Source organism: Hypomesus nipponensis, chromosome 14 (genome assembly GCF_054491055.1).
Source record: "Hypomesus nipponensis isolate SF chromosome 14, ASM5449105v1, whole genome shotgun sequence".
Taxonomy (NCBI): domain Eukaryota; kingdom Metazoa; phylum Chordata; class Actinopteri; order Osmeriformes; family Osmeridae; genus Hypomesus; species Hypomesus nipponensis.
The window spans coordinates 17638861-17658985 of NC_140374.1; the positions used below are offsets into that span (position 1 = coordinate 17638861).

Here is a 20125-nt window from a genome sequence, read left to right on the forward strand (position 1 = left end):
CTACTCTATTCGATTTACATTTCACAAGACCTTAATAGTCAGAAGCCAACGACTAATTGCGCATGTGCAACAAAGAGTGTTTTGAGGAAAAGGTCACGAACTCTGACCCTCTCTCAAACTGCAGCAATCGACTGAAAATATTATTTATTTGATCACCCATCCCACTAACGTCTGATCAAATAGCATTATAACAGGTAAGGCAAACGGGCTTGCTCACGAATACTACCTTCGATTGACGTATTGGTTGGGTCTGTCATATGAGGCGAATACGTTGCTGCAGAGGAAGGGATGCAGCCATAACAAGCTAGCTTAAAGCTAATAGCGCTGGGTGGCTAGCTAGCTCATCCTTCCGGATCCCGAACCAAGATCTATATTTCTAAACAAAGGTAAACTCATCCTCAACTTAACGCCAATTTGAATATATTTCTCATGTCTGTATAATTGCTGATGTTGCATTAACTTGTATATTATGCTGGCGATTATAACGTTTCTGCTAACGTTCGTAAGCTTGGCGCTAGCCGTACTAGCTTGGCAGGCTGGCTAGCCACCCATACCATACACATTTGTACGATGGTGGAATCCAATTCAACTTCCTTAAAAAAACTCTAGTCGTAAGAAAAGACGAACGACTGTCCATGACGCGTGTGATTCCGATCAGCAACATGATTAAAACGGAATAAATCGGGGCTTCGTTCCTAAAGAGTTTTCATTTTTTGCAATGAGAACAACTACGTCCCGCCACTTCATTCTCTCTGCGTGTTTGTGTGGGCCCTGAACCCTAGCATGCTTTAACCCTTCAATGTTGACCTTTCACCCACAGGAAAAGAAATACCTTTATCTTCCGTATCGATTTTAAATAGCTACTAGACAAGAGCTTGTTTATGTTGTAATTACAACCACGTTGTGAATGTGTACCTTGTTACTAGCAAGCTGTAGTAGGCATGGGTTTTGTTCTGTTGATAAAACATGGTCAGCGCACATCCACACGCTAGCAAGCTAGCATAGGCCGCACGTCTGGCAATGCAACATAGACATAATTCAACTAGCTAGCTGGAAGCTGGCTACAAGCTGTATACGTTGACTACACCTAAGGTTTCCCATTTGACTCAATAAAGCTCATTGCAGAACTTTTCAAATACATATGAACATCCTTCAAATGTAGCTAATCCTTCCGTTTTTCCTACGTCGATGCCATATGTCGTTGTTTTTTAAGCAATCCCAAAAATACACCTTTGTTATTTTGCCACATACTGATAGATTATTTATTTACCTAATTCATGATGCCTGTGTTAAATGCATTTTCCTCTATCATAACGATATCTTGTTTGATCACACAAATAAATTCCAAATGATTGAAGCAGTTTTTTGCCACAGTTTCATGAGACTCATGGGGGTTTTAATGTGAAGAGCAGCAGAAGAAAATTTAAGTCAGCATGGATGGCCAGAGGATTCAACTGGTATCAGCAGATGGTGGCATGGCCCTCGGACACCGAATACAGGTAATGTCGCATTACCATGGAGAATAATGAGCCATTGGTGAACAACTACTTTACAGCTTTGGGATTGCATTCTGCAGTGTCCCCTTTTTGTAAATGTAACAAGAAAAAAAAGAAGCTTGGTCATTTTTTTTCGAAGCTGTTCTGTATCTCTACTTGGTTTGTCCCTCATGTTCCTTTAGCCATCTCTTATCCTTAACTCTTCCTCTGTTTCCCTGTAGATTGTGACAGACCAGCAGACTGGACAGAAGATCCAGATAGTGACTGCCCTGGAACAGACCTCCCCAGGAAAGCAGCAGTACATTCTGGCCAATGCCGACTACTCCTCAGGTGGAAAGGTGATACTGGCCAAACAGGAGTCCCCGTCTGGAAAAGTCATCCTTGCTTCCCCAGATGGCTCAGGGGTCAATCAGCTGCTGTTCACCTCACCTGACCTGGGAGGACAACAGATACAGGTAACAACTGCCGTGCCAAATGACGTTCAGTGACGACAGTGTCCTTGGGCAAGGCACTTCACCCCACTTGCGTCGGGGAGAATGTCCCTGTACTTACTGTAGGTCGCTCTGGATAGGAGTGCCTGTTAAATGACTACATGTACCTCCCCCCCTCTCCCATTAAGAGCTTTGTTTTCATTGTTTTCTCTGAGGCATGGTTTGGTTTCATTTCTTGGGGTATTTCAAATGCCCTTTGCGATATCACATTTGAAAGGGCTAGGATGCAACTGAAATTTTGCACACATGGATTTCATTTGACACCAAGGATTAAGATATTTATTTATAGACATTGGCTACAAATAAGCCTTCTTGAATCTAATACATATAGTATATATATATATATATATATATACCGACTGTTTATATATTTGTATAAACTGTGTACACAGTAAAAGCATACAGACAGTACCAGTCTATCCAGTATGTTTGTTTTGTGAACATTTCTAAGTGTTCTCGTTTGCTTTGTCATTTTGTCTTTTTTTGGGGCGGCAGTTTGTGACTGAAGGATCTGACCAGGCTATGGTGAAGCCAGTGGTGGAGTACTGTGTTGTGTGTGGAGACAAGGCCTCAGGTAGGGGTGAGAAACAACAGCGCTTCCACCTTAAGATGTCTTTCTTATAAACTATTTTACACACACACACACACACACACACACACACACACACACACACACACACACACACACACACACACACACACACACACACACACACACACACACACACACACACACTTCAGCTACAGATCCCTTTAACTCACACCTACAGAGTAAGGTACACACACATCTTTCCAAGAGACACAACCTTTAACAAACACACACACACACACACCAAGCTCATTGTGACCTATTTTTTCCCCTTTCTTCATTCCAGGACGCCATTACGGTGCAGTAAGCTGCGAGGGCTGCAAGGGGTTCTTCAAGCGCAGTATTAGGAAAAACTTGGTGTACACGTGCAGAGGCTCTGGAGAGTGTGTTATCAACAAGCACCATCGCAACCGCTGCCAGTACTGCAGGCTGCAGCGCTGCATGGCCCTCGGCATGAAACAGGATTGTGAGTATCAGAAAAACTTTGGAAAAGGTTGCCATTTTAGAAAAGTCAGTTTTTACAGAATCAGAATGGGTTTTAGTCACCCTGAAAGTTTGCACAGACAAGGATTTGCTTTGGTAGGAAGGTGCATACATTAAACATATAGGAATCTTACATTTAAATATGATGACTAACTATTTTTAAGGGTACAGAACTAGCAGTAACTACGTGGAATTCCAATTGAGTATTTCCTGCTGGGTCCTATTACTATGACACCATTATGGTCCTGTTGTTGCTTCTTACCAGCTGTGCAGTGTGAGCGGAAGCCCGTTGAGGTGTCCAGAGAGAAGTCGGTCAACTGCGCTGCCTCCACTGAGAAGATCTACATTCGTAAGAACCTGTGCAGCCCTCTGGCCGCCACACCCACATTTGTGACCGACAAGGAGACTGCCAGGTACATCTGAACTCTGGGACACAAGTTTTAATCACTTGTACTTTTTCTTACGGAAAAACCTCACTCGAGAGGGGCCGATTGAGATGGTGTTATCCTGTTTCTGCAGGTCAACGAGTTTGCTGGAGTCGAGCATGCTGCTGAACATTCAGCAGCCCTTCCCCAAGATGGAGAACACTGTTTTGATTCCAGCCTCTCCTGAAACGGTATAAGCAGCTATGGAACTTATAGCCCAACGTCTTTCTGATGGTAGTCCTGTTAGGACATTCTTAGCAACCTCATTAAATATTAAAGTCCCCTCATTAAATAATGCCTCCATGATTACCTGGCTATCATATTTTAAGATGAAAGAAGATTGGTAAATTTCACGAGTGTCTTCTGACCCCTCTCCTGTCTTCCCTCAGAACGATCCGTGCCAGGGTGACCTAAGCACTCTGGCTAATGTAGTCACATCTCTCGCCCACCTGAACAAGGCCAGGGAGGTTGCCGAGGGCAACAACGACATGATGGGGGAGACCCTCAGCAACGGGGACAGTTCCATGACAGATCTCCAAGCAGATGAACAAACTGCAAGTGATATCACTCGGTAAGGACGTCCTCAGGATGAAATGAGATGGGAGTATCACAACATTGAATAATGGCAGTGGAGACATAAAAACTGATGGCTGCATGTTTGATGCTTGTGTTTGCGTGTGTACCATAAAGGTTGTCCTGGGGTTGTTTTCTGTATATCATGAGGCAAATTAAATTTTTCCAGGGCCATGTGCTTCCTGCCTCTGCTGTTAAGGACCTAATTAAATTTGACCCTGGGAGTGTAGTTCAGACGTGGCTATAAAAAATAAATAAACAGCTGTATCCAATACTTCTGTAAGTTTGCTATTGGACTATTTGGAGTGCTAGTCTCAGACATGAACTGTTTTGATTTGAATAATATCTGACCACTTTTGAAAAGTGCTTAAACCATTACCGCTAAATAGTCAGTGCTGTGTGATCTGTGGATAAGTGTGTCTGCTTATCCAGTGATCCTCTAGCGTGGATAGCCCTTCTGAAATAGTGACTGTCTCCTCACCTCCTGTCCATCCTGAAAAGCATGTGTATGTTATATTAATAGTCATCAGTGTGTTCTTACCCAATTGTGTCTAAGATATGTTTGAGGAGAACCAGTTGCCTTAAAATGCTAGATCTAGTTGACTAGATCATGTGAAAAGGGTTTTTATTTGAATTGTTCTCACAGGGGAGAAGAAATCCCCCCCCCCCTCTTCGTTAGCATCAACGTGCAAATTGAACAAAGTCTGAGTGTACAAGAAGGTTCATCAGGTTTCTACCAGTTCAGTACTACAGTTTTCCTCAAATAGGATTTTAATGATTGATCAACAATGATTTTTAATGACCTGCACCTGCATGGTGGTGTAGTTCCAAGTCACAGGACAGGAGAGGGGTGTTTGCGTCTCTTAATTGGGTTGACGTTAGCAAGTCGGCCCCTGGGTGCGAGTTCTTACCCAAAGGTGTCGTGGGCCCCCACAGAGCGTTTGACACCCTGGCCAAGGCCCTGAACCCTGGGGACGGTTCAGCGGGCGACTCCCTAGAGGCCACCATGCAGCTGATGTCAGGGGACCAGTCGGGCCCTGTGGTGGAGCTGGAGGGACCCTTGCTCTCAGACAGCCATGTGCCCTTCAAGGTAAGGAGCATTCAAACTCAAACCTTTCCTTTCCACAAAATGGCTCTTACGTTTGTGGGGGAAAAAAGAAGAAATGGATAACTGCCCAAATGTCTGAAAAAACGTAGCACAAAGCCCACTGTAATTCCATTTTAACTCCCCTTCTTTTTTTTCCACCTGCAGCTTATGATGCCTTTACCCATGCCCGAGTACCTCAATGTGAACTACATCTGCGAGTCAGCTTCACGACTGCTCTTCCTCTCTATGCACTGGGCACGCTCTATACCTGCCTTTCAGGCCCTGGGGTGAGTACTACTCTCACATGCTCACTTTCCCGTTTTTTTTTATTTTTTATCAGAGCTGCAGACTCACTCGTTCTTCTTCCTCAGTGGCCAAGATAATGACATAAACCTGATGAAAGCCTGCTGGAATGAGCTGTTTGCCCTGGGATTGGCCCAGTGCTCCAACGTCATGAATGTCGCCACCATCCTGGCCGCCATCATCAATCACCTGCAGACCAGCTTACAAGAAGGTAGCATGTCAGCCAAACTGTACTGCTTATATACACCTTCTTATGTTCTTAAGGCTTCTACAAATGAACGCTGTTGTGTTTGTCTGTCCCTTACAGAGAAGCTGTCCCCGGAGCGAGTTAAACTTGTGATGGAGCACATCTGGCGGATGCAGGAGTTCTGTAACAGCATGTCCAAGCTATCCCCAGATGCTTATGAATATGCCTACCTCAAAGCCATTGTCCTTTTTAGCCCCGGTAAGTGAGGAAAAGGAACTTTCATGGGTTGTTTTAGAAAACATCCGAGTTCCTTAAATAGTTAGAATGCTGCAACTCTGACCATGATCATGACTCATCATTGGACTGAATGTTTTTTTCGTAACTCAACCATGGCTAATGGTTTTGTGTTTTCCTTCAGACCACCCAGGTATAGACAACACCCTGCAGATTGAGAGGTTCCAGGAGAAGGCTTTCATGGAGCTTCAAGACTATGTCACCAGGACCTACCCAGAGGACTCTTATCGGTTGGTATCTTTCACCACCACAATATTTTGTCATTATCTAGGCTACACCAGCACTTCTCAAAACTGGTGACAGGCAAGCCGTGACCTATTTTACGACTCGAGTTGAGAAATGATGTTTGGTGTGTTTAATTCACAAATAATGTCCGTTACTAGCACACTTTTTGGTGTGTTGGCATGCAGGGATCTGCCTTTACCCAGACTTTTAAACGTTGTGCTCCTCTCCAGGTTATCCAAGCTGCTTCTGCGTCTCCCGGCCCTGCGTCTCATGAGTGCCACCGTGACGGAGGAGCTCTTTTTTGCGGGCCTCATTGGCAATGTGCAGATAGACAGCATCATCCCCTACATTCTCAAGATGGAGTCTACCGACTACAACAGCCAGGTGGTCTCTGGTATCTGACCCTCCCTCTCAACCCCCACCCCACTCCAAAAACCATACACCCCAGAGAACCAGTCGGTAGTGGTTAGCAAATGGGTCAACTCATAACTGGAAATGAGTTTTGGTGTTATTTCAAAACGGCATATGATGCTGTTCATCCCTTTCAACCTTCCAGATTGATGGACACTTATGACCGATTAGCTAGTTGATTCTCTATGACTGCTTAAAAATGGCTCGCAGGGTGACAATCTAGTACTCACCAGTAATGGCCAAGCCTACCCCTTATCCGCTGATTCAGGAACAAACTTTTGAACTGGGCATAGTTGATTGTGCTTTTTATTGTACAGAGTATTTTTTTTGCTTCATATCCTTTCAAGGCTTTCATTTTGTGCTTTTTGACTGTTTCCCCCATCCAGTTGTTCTTTGCTTTTTTGTAATGTTTTTGAGAAAAACTTTTGTTGGAATGTGAATTGGTTTATCATGGAAATGTGGTCAATTGTGAAGGTTATAACCTTTTCTATTTTACTTGTTTGCCAATCCAAAGGAAAAGGCTTGCATCATGAGTTAACTCTACCTAACGTAATGTGAGACTTATTTGAAATATGTATATATAAATATGTATATAGACAGAAACGAAACAAAGCTATCATGGACGATAAGTTGCTCATGCAAGGATTCCATCTTTTGGATATATTCATGTAGTTGCTAAACAATTGTCAGTTCATTTGAAAATAAAAATGACATTTTCAATTGCAAAAAATATTTGTAACATTTATTGCTCAGAATCCACTGGGCAGAATGCATGTCACTTCTTCAGGCTGTTTGTTGGAAACCAGCCAATCTCTTGGTCACGGTTGCTGGACTTCAGAAGCGCATTTTGAAAAATTAATTGGGGAAAGTCACCAATCAGAAGAGGCCATCTTTGTGGATTAGAAAGAGGGTAATTATTTTGTTGACCAGATAGTTGCTATTTTTGGACTGGGTTATTATATTTCTCATGTATATTGATCAGGTTTGTGAGTAAACAGATCCCTCTTTTTTGTGTTGTTGCTGACTAAATGTGTCACTTTTATGTTATGAACAGTTTATCTGGAAAATCCACACATTTCAACAAACCCAGTTGGGTTTATATTTACATTAACCTAATAACAGTAAATGATATTGATTATTTACACATTCACCAGGGTTTGTTTCAGAAATCTGTACCGTTTCGTCTCTGTCTTTATAAGGGTTTGATTAGCAGAGTCAAATATCTCATGAATGGAAAAGGTTGTCTGCTACAATGAGAGCATAGTCTTACAGTTTGTCTTATTAGTCAATTAATATTTTATCAAGACGCTACAGATAGGAGCACGTAACTGTAAGCTCTCTTTCGCAGTATAGTCACCTGGTGAAGGCTAATTAAAGTCATTGGTAAGCTCATTAAAACTGTATGACTTTCTGAATGAGTTTCAGGGTACTGTTTTTAGATTCTATTGTTCGGGTATTCGGTGTCCTCATCCTCCCTATTATATTCAATCACTTGCTGTAACCACTTTTTTTTTGCGTTTTTACTTCACAGGTCCATGCAAGTAGCATGCAAAGCAGAGATCCTCTGTAAGACACCAAAACTAGCAGGTTATCACAATTCCTGTGAGTGTAGAAATATCATGTTTGGCATTTGTTTATTATTTCTTTGCCGTGTGCTTGTGTGCCCGTTATTGACAAGTCACAGACTGTTAAGCATGTCAAAGTATGAACGTTCAGTCTATACATGATCTCATTTAGATTGATCCTGCTTTTAACAGTGTCATAACATTTATCATAATGTGAAACACTGCAGAATTTCTCAGTAGCCTGCCAAACCAAAACTTGCAGATTACAATGCCATGCGTGTAAACATATGAAGACAGTTTAACCCTTTAACATGCTCAGTCTAACAGTATCCCAAATAGGGTACAAGTTAGCCACCGACGAGTAGCCTACATAATTAATGAAAAAATACTTGGTAGGTTAAACCCATTGTGTAAAAAAAAAAATCGTTATTGGGTTTTGCTGATGACACATGAGGCATGGCACGAGACTAATTTGTTGGCAAGTCTGTGCGTGTGTGCACTAGCCTATCGACGTATTATGTTAGCCTAATGTATAAACTTCGAATTGATATTAATTAATTTAGATACTGTTTTAACAGTGTTATAACATTCCTCTTTCTGTGAAACACTGCAGAGCTTCTCGGTATGTGGAAAAACTTAACTCCACCTACTCAGTCCACTCGGCTGAGCAATATAGGCGGAGTTTGGATCCACATTGTGTTTTGTTATGTTCAGCTTGGAGAGGGGGCTCAATGTGCGAGGGGCCGACACATATGCGACACAAATGTGACGAAACACATGCCTAAGTTTTAACAAGTACCGCGAGTCCTACATTGTGATTATGCCCAGTGCCGAGCCAGCTGTGCGAAGTTTATCAGAAGTAGAGAAATACCTCAACAGCCGGAACAGAATGGTAACTATTAATTCTCATTTTAACCACAGTGCGTGCAGTGTAGCACAGACATCCAATTTTCATCGAAAGACTCCCATATCAAAATTGCCTATGTTAGTTTAAAACGACGTGGTCTAAGCGTTTTACCCGATTTGGCTACTTTGATGCAGTGCTTGAGAATGGATTTGTGAGATTTCTCTGTGTTTGCGGTACTAGCTGGCTGACTACGCTGATTGTTCACACATTTAAAAGGGCCGGTTTGACCCAGTTTCATTTGATTCGTTACCTTGTTTATGACTGAGCATGCTTTGTCATTAATCTGATCTTGTCTCGCTGGGTTTGTTATTCTTGTTTAAAAAGTATATTTTACTATTAAACTTGTGCTGCCGGGGTTAGACCTGTTTTAAGGCTAAGATTACATTTACATTTACATTTAGTCATTTAGCAGACGCTCTTATCCAGAGCGACTTACAGATGACGAGGTTCCGCTGTAGTCGTTTTCCGTAACCCTTTGTAAAATGTTTAATTCAAAGTACTGTCTTTTGTTTCGACATTCAGCTGTTATACCTATGCTGTAACAGTAATACATAGTTACTAAGAACATTCAAAAATGAAACTGTGTTTATTGAAACTGTGCATTTGCAGGTGCACCTTATGTCGACTGTAATATATTTCCCCCCCCCCAAAAAAAGCTGGGGTCTGAGAAAAATGTCCCAACACTCAACTTCACTTCTCAAGGATCACAGAGTGATACACTGGCAGATGAATGCTCCACCCAGCGTTCTAAACGAATATCCGAACTTCAGTAAACTGTACAGCACTTGCTTGGGGTTTATCACCCCTCTCATCCAAATAACTTTGGAGTTTATTCTGTTTCTCTATAATGTATGAAGTTCCAATCACAAGGCCATTGTTCTTCCACTGTTGTGTCACTGGCAAACACCTTTGCGGATTTGTGTATCCTGGCCTACGCTTGTCAAAGCAAATGAGCTATGTTGCCTATTTAAAGGAAGTTACCTTGACTACTAAACTCAAAATTTCACAATTAACTCCAACATTCTAATGTGTAGGCATGTGTTTTTAAGTACCAAATCGTATCCTTTTTGTTCTTCGTACAAGTACACAAGCGGTACACCCAGTTATTAGGTTGCTGGAAATTTCCCCGGTAAATGACAAGTGCATCTTCCTGAAATTCCTATTGTACAAGTCGATGCAGGGGGTAAGGAGCAATTGTGATGCAACACTCTCCTTTCAAGAGCCTTATTATGCTCAAGGTCTGTGTATGGATTTGCATGCCTTTCTCAGGTGACGCTTGCCCTGTCCTGAAGCTGGCTTGTTTCTCAACTTTTTTGTCACATTCGCTCCATTTGCGAGAGTGGCTTTTATGAGTGTGAAGAATATGAGGTCTATGGTGTGAAGGAGGTAACAACTCGATCATGTTTATTCAGGGCTTTACTTCCTTGCAAGCTGGTCATGTTGTAAAGCACCACCAGGCTACCTCCCCAAAAATGTACCAATGCATTGGTACATTTTATATATTAGGACATTATTTGAGCTTTGAAAGGGTCTTTAATTTCTGATAAGCCTATTGAAGATCTTTTAATTCACACTGTCCATAGGGGCAGACAAGGATGTGGAGTGTTGATTGGCGATTCATTTCATTTAGGACATTTTGAGGGGGACTTTTCAAACTGAATTCTATTAACCTTTTTGAATGGCTTGTGGAGGAAACTATAAAGCACCACTTAGTTGTTTATTTAGCTTGATCTCTGTCCGTTGACCTCTCAAGGTGTTTCACAATGAAGACAAGACTGGCAGCTGTGGGATGCAAACGAGGCAGAGGAGGAAGATGGGGGAGATGAAGGGTCACAGATGTTTGACCACATTCAGAGATCTGTTATCTCCCTCTCTCTCTCTCTCTCTCTCTCTCTCTCTCTCTCTCTCTCTCTCTCTCTCTCTCTCTCTCTCTCTCTCTCTCTCTCTCTCTCTCTCTCTCTCTCTCTCTCTCTCTCTCTCTCTCTCTCTCTCTCTCTCTCTCTCTCTCTCTCTCTCTCTGTCTTCTTTGCTCCCCCTTTCTATCCCTCTCTCTTACTGTCTCCCCTCGTTCCCCTGCATGCACCCTAAGTTGCCCAGGCTTGCGGGAGAGTTTCTGTGTCCATGAGCATCAGCACAGGCTATCTGGGGTGAATAGCAATAAGCACCACAGGCTCCTTCCTCTCTCTGGGTCCTCTTCACTTGTGAAGGGAGGTTTTGTTCTCAGCTTTTTCTCTATGGTGAAGGCTTCTTGTGTGTCAGCCAATGCGTCTTTGCCATCTTTGTGTGTTTGTGTGTAGGCTATGTATGTGTGTTTGTGTGTATGCATGTTTTACAGCCCTGCCCATTCTCGATAAAATCAAACTGTCAGACATTTCATTGCGCGTGTGACCTAATGTTGGTGTTCCGATTCGTTTACCAGATTAGGCCGTCAGCTGCTATTGTGCAGAGTAGCAAACATGACTTCCCTGTAACAATAAGGGCCCTACTTTCCTGTTTAGCTTGCAAGTAATGTCTGTGTTCTACTGCAATGTCCCAAGGGAGGGGACATTGTGTTTCCCCAGCTATGGTTTTACCCATTATTCCTTCTGATAATCAACATAAACATTGTTCACTTTGCTGACACAGCTCAATGTTTATTACACATCCATCAACAGCAACCACTAGTTCAGGTGGCTGTTTTCAGGCCAGTTTTGGGCCCATCGTCTCCTTCGCCCCGCAGACTTGAAAAGCCCCAAAAAGGGTCCTCTCACTTTCTAGGGCACAGGAGTAAGCAGTTGTCACTGTGTGAAATTGGATTAAAACCAGATCATTGATCCAAAAGGGGGATTGCAGTGCAGGATAAACAGGACAGCATCTCCAATTCAGGCCAGTGGCACTGGCCAGCAACAACAGGCGGTGGAATTGTGATGCAGAGCTGGTCATTGCTTGCTTGGTGACCCTCCATTTCAGACCCTGCTCTTCACTCTCCTGTTGTGCAGATGGGTGTTTCTAGCGTTCTGCTGGTCTTTCAGGTCAGTCTTTATTATCCAGGGTTAGACTTGAGAGCAGGACAGACTGTGGATGATTAGGGCACTGCTCTATCCTGAAGATATCTGCGGGGTGAAGGACCCCATATGCCCAGGCATTCATATCAACCAGGATGTAGTCTGTGCTGCACTAGGGTGTAAATCTCGTGGATACATTTGCAAGGCAGTTTCCTGCCATCAAAGCCCTCTGCACACACACACACAAACACACACCCTGTCCGTCCCAACATTTCCTGACAATGTGGAGCATCATCAGGTGACTCACACTACAGCAGGCATGCAAGTGTGTCCGGGAATGTTGACTGGACACACTTGTCACGTTTTCCACTTACAAACCCCACCTCACAGGACCTCATTAAGTTCACATACCATTTTAGATTGCCTCGATTAAGCAGAACACAAATCCTGGTAACTGGAGCATCCAGTGTCAGCAGGTGTGAGGGGAGATAAATGTTAGACCAAGAGTTGCTGGCATGCAGGGAGGCAGACACACAGACAGACAGACAGACAGACAGACAGACAGATAGATAGACAGACAGATAGACAGACAGCTCGCTGGCAGACTGACAGGCAGGCAGTGCCATGTCCTCAGAGGATCCTTCCTCCCTGAGCGCAGCACCACTGCCCTTACACTGTCTGCTCAAATTAGCTGAATCCTAACTTGATTTCCCTGCAAGACCTCACTGACCCCCTGTCAGGAACATAGGAAGAGAGCACTTTGTCTCCAAGGAGTCCCCCCTCCCACACACACACACACTCACTCCTCTTCAGTGCCTTCTCTTCTCTCTCCCCAGTGTGCCCTTTCTGCCTTTTAGGAGAGCTCAAGTGAAAAGTAGGGCAGCTTCTACCACAGCAGATTGGGGAGGAGCATTTTTCATTAGTGCAGAAAATCATTTTAACTGAAAACCCTGTCATCCAGAGAGACGGTGCAAATCCCGAAACGATGAGTCAGCGTGTGCTGAGAACCCCGGGACAAGGCGATGCACACGCCATGGAGAAGATCGGCATACTGTATTGTTGGGTTGTGCTTTGAGACAATTTAGTGTTTTTTCTCCTTGTCTTCTTCACATGTGGACCCTCTGTACCCTAAGTGTCAGTAATGGGAATTAGTCTTATTAATTATAAGTTATAAGTATAAGTATACAGAGATAGTGCACACATCTGGTACTTATTTTCCAACTCTGACTGGAATGTGTGTGGCAGGGCTGTCGGTCAGATTATGTCCCCTCCCCTCTGCCAAACATCTCCTGCTCATGCAGAGCTTTGGCCCAGCTGCAGGCTACAGCAGAAAGCCTACAAACTAGTAACCCCAGCCCTCTCAAATCTCATTGTTGGCTATTTATGTCTGTACAGTGCATTTCAGATTCAAACACAGAGCAGAATCAGCTTTAGAACCCCAGCACAACTGGGGATGGAGGGCAACTTCAATCTAGCTAGAGTTTATTCCAATGATTTTAGTCCTTAACTGAAAGGCTATGATGAGATAGGAGTACGATGTCTGCTACCAGAGTCAGCCGCAGTGGTGTCAAACTACAGTCGCGCAGCCCACAGCCTGTCTTGGTGGGCATGTTCAGGGTTCAAACAGGAAGCTCTTTGTGTGTGTGTGTGTGTGTGACTGAACTCTAATATGCTGGTAACGTGAGCAGACACTGAGCTCTGGCATATCTTCATCACACAGGACATCATTCCATCTCCTCCTCCTACAGGTTGGACCATTTTTTGATGACATTAGGATTAGAATAGATTAAACGTCATGCATATATCCCCCCCGGTGGACTAGTAGACAGCGTCTGAGATGTGAGGGCTGAGCTTGTGTGTCAGGCCAGTGAATACATATGCAGGAGCCTGGTCATTGGAGCCCTCTCCAGTACAGATGCTACAGGGACAATGCGTGTTTTCTCTGCAGAGAAAGAGTTCTGTGTTCAGGGCGGCTCGATGCCGGAGAGGGGGAGAGGAGCCTGCGAGGGGGAGATGGAGGAAGATAGAAACAGGCAAGCTAGTGGAGGGAGAGAAGCTGGGTGGTCTGTCATTCTGTATTTTTTTAGTTTATTTTCACAGCATGGCCAATTAGGTAGCCTATACAGTACTGTAGTCCTATACTGTAAAACTGTTTATACTGTATGGTCATGAAAACCTAATGGATTCAGACACTATTTTATGGTGAGAAATGTAGCCACCCTGGTCTGGCTCACTTTATTACACATCAAACAAGTGTTACACATTCAACAAATCTTATCTGTAGCTGAGGGAATCTGTGAAATGATCACTTGATGAGTGGACAGTTTTTGGTGAGAGGTTCCCCTTGACTTTCACTATGCATCATTGTTTCAAAATGTTACTAAACTGCATACCGTTAACTGAGAGTTAATGAGTTGACACAGAGAAACAAGGAAGTATTTTGCTGTATTTGTATGTGTGTGTCTGTGTGTGTGTGTACCCGCCTGTCTGTGTATATATCTGGCCCATATGCTTAATCATCCTATTTCTGGACTTCCTTCGTGTTTCGTGTATAGTCATGTGTCAGGAAGCCCCAGTGTTAATATTCAACGCTCATGTAACTTGTCATGCAACACATGATCGTTCCGTAATGCTTTCGAAATGCTAAGAAGGATTGTGTGAGTGCTGTTTAAGTCTGGGCTGGGTCACCGTGATCTTTTAACATGGTGCCTGGAATCAGAGGTGCTGCATTTGGTAGGATTATTAATGCCGTTCTCCCAGAAAGCAGCTTGTTGTGGTCTTGCTGTTCCTTTGTACAAACACGAGCTGCCTCCCCTCTCCCTGGCAAACCTGATATTCAGGTTCATGTTGGGCAACGAACCTGAGGCAACAGTACTTAGGTACTTTTACCACCTCTTTTTGAATGTTTGATTCTTTCTCAGATTGTGCCTCCAAATGGCCCCTCTCAAATGGCCCCTCCTTAGATGGTGTTTACCCCTAAACATTAACACTACATATCCAAGGTCTTTCTCAATAGACCCCTCTCACTGAGCTGCAAATTGACAAATCGGCATGCACTGCCAGATACCATTATCGTACCCTTAAAAAAAAAAAAGGGTTTCACTTCCCTGTTCTCACACCTGGTTTACATACAATACCTTGTTAGTCCATATCGCTACAACGCATAGTTTGAATCAAATGGCCCATGAAATATTCGACTGATGTGTAAGCAAGGGATTTCCTGTGTGTTGGTGTCTAACAGTATTTTACAGTACCTAGTAAGTACAGTACCAATATATGGAAGCTCCACATCCCTCAAGCTCCTTTGATGGCCGTCACACATGTTTAGTCACCCTGTCTTCTGTAGGCTACAGTGTACACAAAGTGAGATCCGTGGCCTAAATTTGAACAGATGTGCTGAATAAGAGCATTACACACACGCATACACACCCAGATGGTCACGCTCTGGGTAATTGCTGCAGGCAAGACACGCTGTGCATACAAACGCTTGATACTGCTGGGGCATGCAAGTGTCCACAAATGGGAGGGCATCAGATCTGATAATAAGGATTAGTTCTTCAGTGCCAGATTGTGTCTGTTTGTTTCGTCGTGTGAGCAGTTTGCTAAATCTAATCTGTGGCTCTCGTTTCCATATGTGTATTTGTTTCAGAGACGATGAAGATGGCTTAGGCCGAAACGCGTCTGTGAATAAACTGGTCAAAATAAGCAATGAGACAGCTTGAGAGTGCGGTTTTGCACAGTCTTTTTCACTCGCCCCCTAAATCGCCTTTATTTTGGAAGTAGAGCGCGCCTATCCTTACAAATATTTGTTTCTGAGAACCACTCTACAGTTCACACCATAGTATTTGATCCGAATTATGATCAACTCTTTTCAGGCCTCTCTGTGGTGCTAGTTCTGAGGTTCCATTTTGTGGTGTGTGTCCCCCCCAGCAGGCGGAGCGGAGCGGCGAGGGCGGCGTCTCGGGCGTCCCGTCCCCGCTGAGACGGGGCAGCTCGGAGAACAACCTGGACCTGGACCTGAGCGACGGGCCCTTCCCGGGCCACGGGAGCCTGGAGCGCAGCCGCTCGGGCCTGGACAGCCTGCAGCAGAAGATCCTCAAGGTGACGGAGCAGCTGAAGATCGAGCAGACGGCCCGCGACGACAACGTGGCCGAGTACCTGAAGCTGGTCAACAGCGCCGACAAGCAGCAGGTGGGGCGCATCAAGCAGGTGTTCGAGAAGAAGAACCAGAAGGCGGCGCAGAGCATCGCCCAGATGCAGAAGAAGCTGGAGCAGTACCACCGCAAGATGAAGGACAGCGAGAGCCACAGCTCCTCCTCGCCGTCCTCCTCCAAGCACAACAGCCTGCCGCGGGAGTCGGAGCCCTCCAAGGACCTGCTGCGGAGCGGCAGTGGCCGGCACCCCGCCCTGGACAAGATCAAGACCATCGGCCCCGGCGTGTCCCTCTCGCCGCCGTTCTTTTTCAGTAAGCCCCGCGAGTTTGCCAACCTCATCAGGAACAAGTTTGGCAGCGCCGATAACATCGCTCACCTGAAAACCACCTTGGACACGCCCTCACCTTTTCACTCGGATGGCGCCGGGGGCCAGGGCTTATGTGGGAGTGCCAACATGGTGGCGAAGCAGCCCAAATACCCGAGCGACGACGAGTGTTCCTCCGGCAGCGCCTCCATATCGGCCGACAGCAATGGGAACTCAGCAGGGATGGGCGTTGGAGGAGGTACAGGGGAGGCTGGCCAGGGCCAAGCCCAGGGGCAAGGGCAGGAGGCTGGGGCAAATGCCCAGGGAAGACTGGCCCTCAGCTTTGAGGAGTTGAGGGAGATCCGAGAGGCCCAAAGCCAGCTGGAGGAGGACATGGAGGAGCTAAAGTCCCAGTTTAAGAGAGACTTCGGTCTGATCACCCAGTCAGTGCAGGAGGAAAAATACAGGTCAGCTCACAGACTCCATCATTAGAGTTGTCATTCTGCAACTGTTTAAAAAAAAAATCCTTCTGAGGAGGTAATGTTGGTCAACTTTGTTCTTATTTCTGTTAGGTATGAGCGTTTGGAGGACCAGCTGAATGACCTCACAGAGCTTCACCAGCATGAGACAGCCAATCTGAAGCAGGAGCTGGCCAGCATTGAGGAGAGGGTGGCCTACCAGGCCTATGAGAGGGCCAGGGACATCCAGGTACGCCACCAGAGAAATACTCCTAAAACATCTTGATTATCGGCATTCCCATTTTCTTTTTGCATGCAGTCGCAGTTCAAGTGGGCTCGCTGTTGGCCGATCTCTCTGTTCCTCCTCTTGTTTCTCAAACATTATTTTTGTCTCTCCCTCTTCACCTTTTCATCCATTTTCCTGTTTCTCTGTCTACTTTTTTTTCTGTCCACCCCCCTCTCCCCCTCTCCCCCTTGTCCCCTCTCCCTCTCTCCTCCTCTCCCCCTCTCCTTCTCTCCCCCTCGTCTCTTCTTCCCCTCTCCCCCTCTCCCCCTTGTCCCCTCTCCCCCTCTCCCCCTTGGACCTCTCCCTCTCTCCCCCTCGTCTCCCCTCCCCCTCTCCTCCTCTCCTCCTCTCCCCCTTGTCCCCTCTCCTCCTCGCTCCTCCTCTCTCCCCGTCCCCTCTCCTCCTCTCTCCCTTGTCTCCTCTCCCCCTCTCCTCTTCTCCCCCTCTCCCCCCTGGCAGGAGGCCCTGGAGTCGTGTCAGACGCGGGTCTCCAAGCTGGAGCTCCAGCAGCAGCAGCAGCAGACGGTGCAGCTGGAGAGCCGGGACGCCCGCGTCCTGCTGGGCAAGAGCATCAACATCATGCTGGCCATCGTCACCGTCATCCTGGTGTGCGTCTCCACCGCCGCCAAGTTTGCCGCGCCCCTCATGCGCAGCCGGCGCCACGTTTTGGGCACCTTCCTCGGCATATGTCTGCTGGCGCTTTTCTGGAGGAACTGGGAGCAGCTGCAGTGCGTGGTCGAGAGGGTTCTGGTGCCACCCTGACTGGAAGGGGGGAAGGGGGTGTTTGCGCGGTCAAAACACGGTTTATACGCTATCCAAACAGGTCACTTTCATTCGCCTTTGACACGATTGGTTGTACAATCTTCGGAAGGCACAGTCTTCTCACAGTCACAGGGGTTTTACGGTTTACAGTACTTCACACCACCTGCTTGGTGCTCTGCTTGGCACAGCTGCACTGGGATAGCGTGCTGAATACCCTCCACTACACACCAGACACAGAGACTAGACCGCAGTAAGAAGGTGGCCGTTTTGTTTATTTGTCCCATTGTTGTCATTTTAAAGCTAGTCCTCATTCCATTTTATCGTCCTCCAGGGTATTGTGAGTCACCTTTTAGTTTTGTGTCTTAACTATTGTATTGGATACCATTTTTAGTGCAATATATCCAATTTCTTTTAGACCACTTGTTTTTATTGTACTTTTATTATATTTGTTTTATAACCTTCCATTGTGGAGTGACAGGGCTATAGCCAAGCCTTGTGTAATTTCTGAAGACGTCCAGAAATCCATATCCACTAAGACCACTGCGGGGGCAGAAGCAAGAGCTGGGCCAACCAGAACTCAATCACGCCGCATTATTGCTATGTTAGCTCCATAACACTCACACCATCCCCTTCCCCCAGCCTTCACACCACACAGAAATATAACTAGAGAAAAACATGTCCTTAAACACACTGATATTGTTAGGGTTTCGCTACTTTTAATTGAGCTTCTGTGATAATGTACTGTATATGAAGGGGCAAAGGAAGATGACTGTTTACACTGTGATTTGAGGCATTATGTTCTTTTACACTCCACGGGGAAATTGATACTTTCTCTCACTTAAGAAACGTGAGCAGCCTTAAAGACTTGGTAAAGGATGGATACTGTAGAATCCAGAGGGACACTGCTGAAGGAGAGGCTTAGGGTGACGTCCACTGTCTGGACTGGTATGCGTGTTTGTGCGCAAGTCTGAAAAGCGGAATGACCGGTTTTGTGTGAAGACTTAACGTGTGAATATGTTCCTTGTCTAACATGATTTTGTCTTGACTTTTCACAATGTCATTTGTGTGGCCTGTGTCACAGGAGGGTTCATCATGGTTCCTGAATGAAACCATGCTAGTTCCTGTATTGACACATTTGACAGACATCCCTGCAATGCATTATGGGACCATTTAAAAAAGAATCTCCTCACAATGCACATAATGTGACCTTCTTGTGTTTAATCATACATCATGTGCCTTTCTGTTACAATTCTGTGAACATTAAATACTATTTTAAATCACCCCCCCCCCTCTCTCTCTCCTTAGTAACATTTAATTGGTTGTTAATTCTCCCCTTTAGGCTATAACACTTGGTCTTTTGCTGTCCAGCTCCCTCACCAGTTTACCACTAGGTGGTACAAGTGTCAAACAGTAGAATTGAAACGGTGTTGTTTGATCCAGTGTCAAACGTTTGCCCTGTTTTGTTTTACTCCTTTAGTGAAAGAAAATTCTGCATCTTTCTGTTTCATACTTACTAAAATGACAACTACTATCAGATTATGTCAGACCTAATCAAGATAGTGAAACCAAAAAGTGTCACTTGTCACCATCCACAACCTAACCTTAATGATACAACAGTGACCTCTACTGGTAAACAACCAGTACAACAACAGTTTTCTGAATTTTTTTTGCCCTCCCAAGACATCTACATAGGCTACAAAGGCTGACTAACATTTCCATCCATGTTTTACTTCCTGCGTGAAACAAGGCAAACATAGACAGATATGACTGCTTGAGATCTCCTTGTGTGGTTTAAACACAGAGGTCTTGTGTTTCTAGGACATGAGAAATGCTCATACAAAGAGTGGAAGGACATCACATGTTGCTCCAGCAGCATCAACGTGGGTCCCCTGGCGGGGGTAAGTGTGACTGAGCCAGTGAATCTGGCTGGCCTGTGTGACAGGCTACGCCTGTATGCTAGCCATGGGGACTTACTGACAGATGGAGGAAGACTACCAGCAACCAGAAAGATTTTAAATGCGTACGACAGATAGGTAACTTGAATGTAGATCACTGGCACCCACGTAATGTTTTTGTTTCTTAAGAAAGGAGCAGTATATTAGCGGACACAGGCAGAATGTGTGTGTGAGGTCTGGTTTTTC

The 20125-nt window shown here is 45.1% G+C and overlaps 2 protein-coding genes across 6 annotated transcripts; both read left to right on the forward strand.

The window, feature by feature from the left end:
- The first annotated feature begins 57 nt into the window (after positions 1-57).
- Positions 58-7294, forward strand: nr2c1 (nuclear receptor subfamily 2, group C, member 1). 5 transcript variants are annotated; one of them, XM_084671706.1, is made up of 14 exons: positions 58-194; positions 1375-1499; positions 1718-1951; positions 2483-2567; positions 2863-3042; positions 3325-3472; positions 3579-3675; positions 3874-4055; positions 4994-5147; positions 5310-5431; positions 5516-5658; positions 5755-5892; positions 6053-6158; positions 6384-7294. In XM_084671706.1, the coding sequence occupies exons 2-14, from the start codon at positions 1434-1436 to the stop codon at positions 6553-6555; spliced, it is 1827 nt and encodes a 608-aa protein (XP_084527832.1). In that variant the 5' UTR covers positions 58-194; positions 1375-1433; the 3' UTR covers positions 6556-7294. The 5 variants fall into 5 exon arrangements, with proteins under 5 accessions (XP_084527832.1, XP_084527831.1, XP_084527833.1 ...); XM_084671705.1 differs by having other exon boundaries at positions 135-386; XM_084671707.1 differs by lacking the exon at positions 58-194 and adding an exon at positions 316-386 and having other exon boundaries at positions 1362-1499.
- Positions 7295-8863: 1569 nt separating this feature from the next.
- Positions 8864-19266, forward strand: LOC146258918 (transmembrane and coiled-coil domain protein 3-like). The gene is made up of 4 exons (XM_084673242.1): positions 8864-9021; positions 15951-16945; positions 17051-17186; positions 17682-19266. The coding sequence occupies exons 1-4, from the start codon at positions 8950-8952 to the stop codon at positions 17982-17984; spliced, it is 1506 nt and encodes a 501-aa protein (XP_084529368.1). The 5' UTR covers positions 8864-8949; the 3' UTR covers positions 17985-19266.
- Positions 19267-20125: the final 859 nt, after the last annotated feature.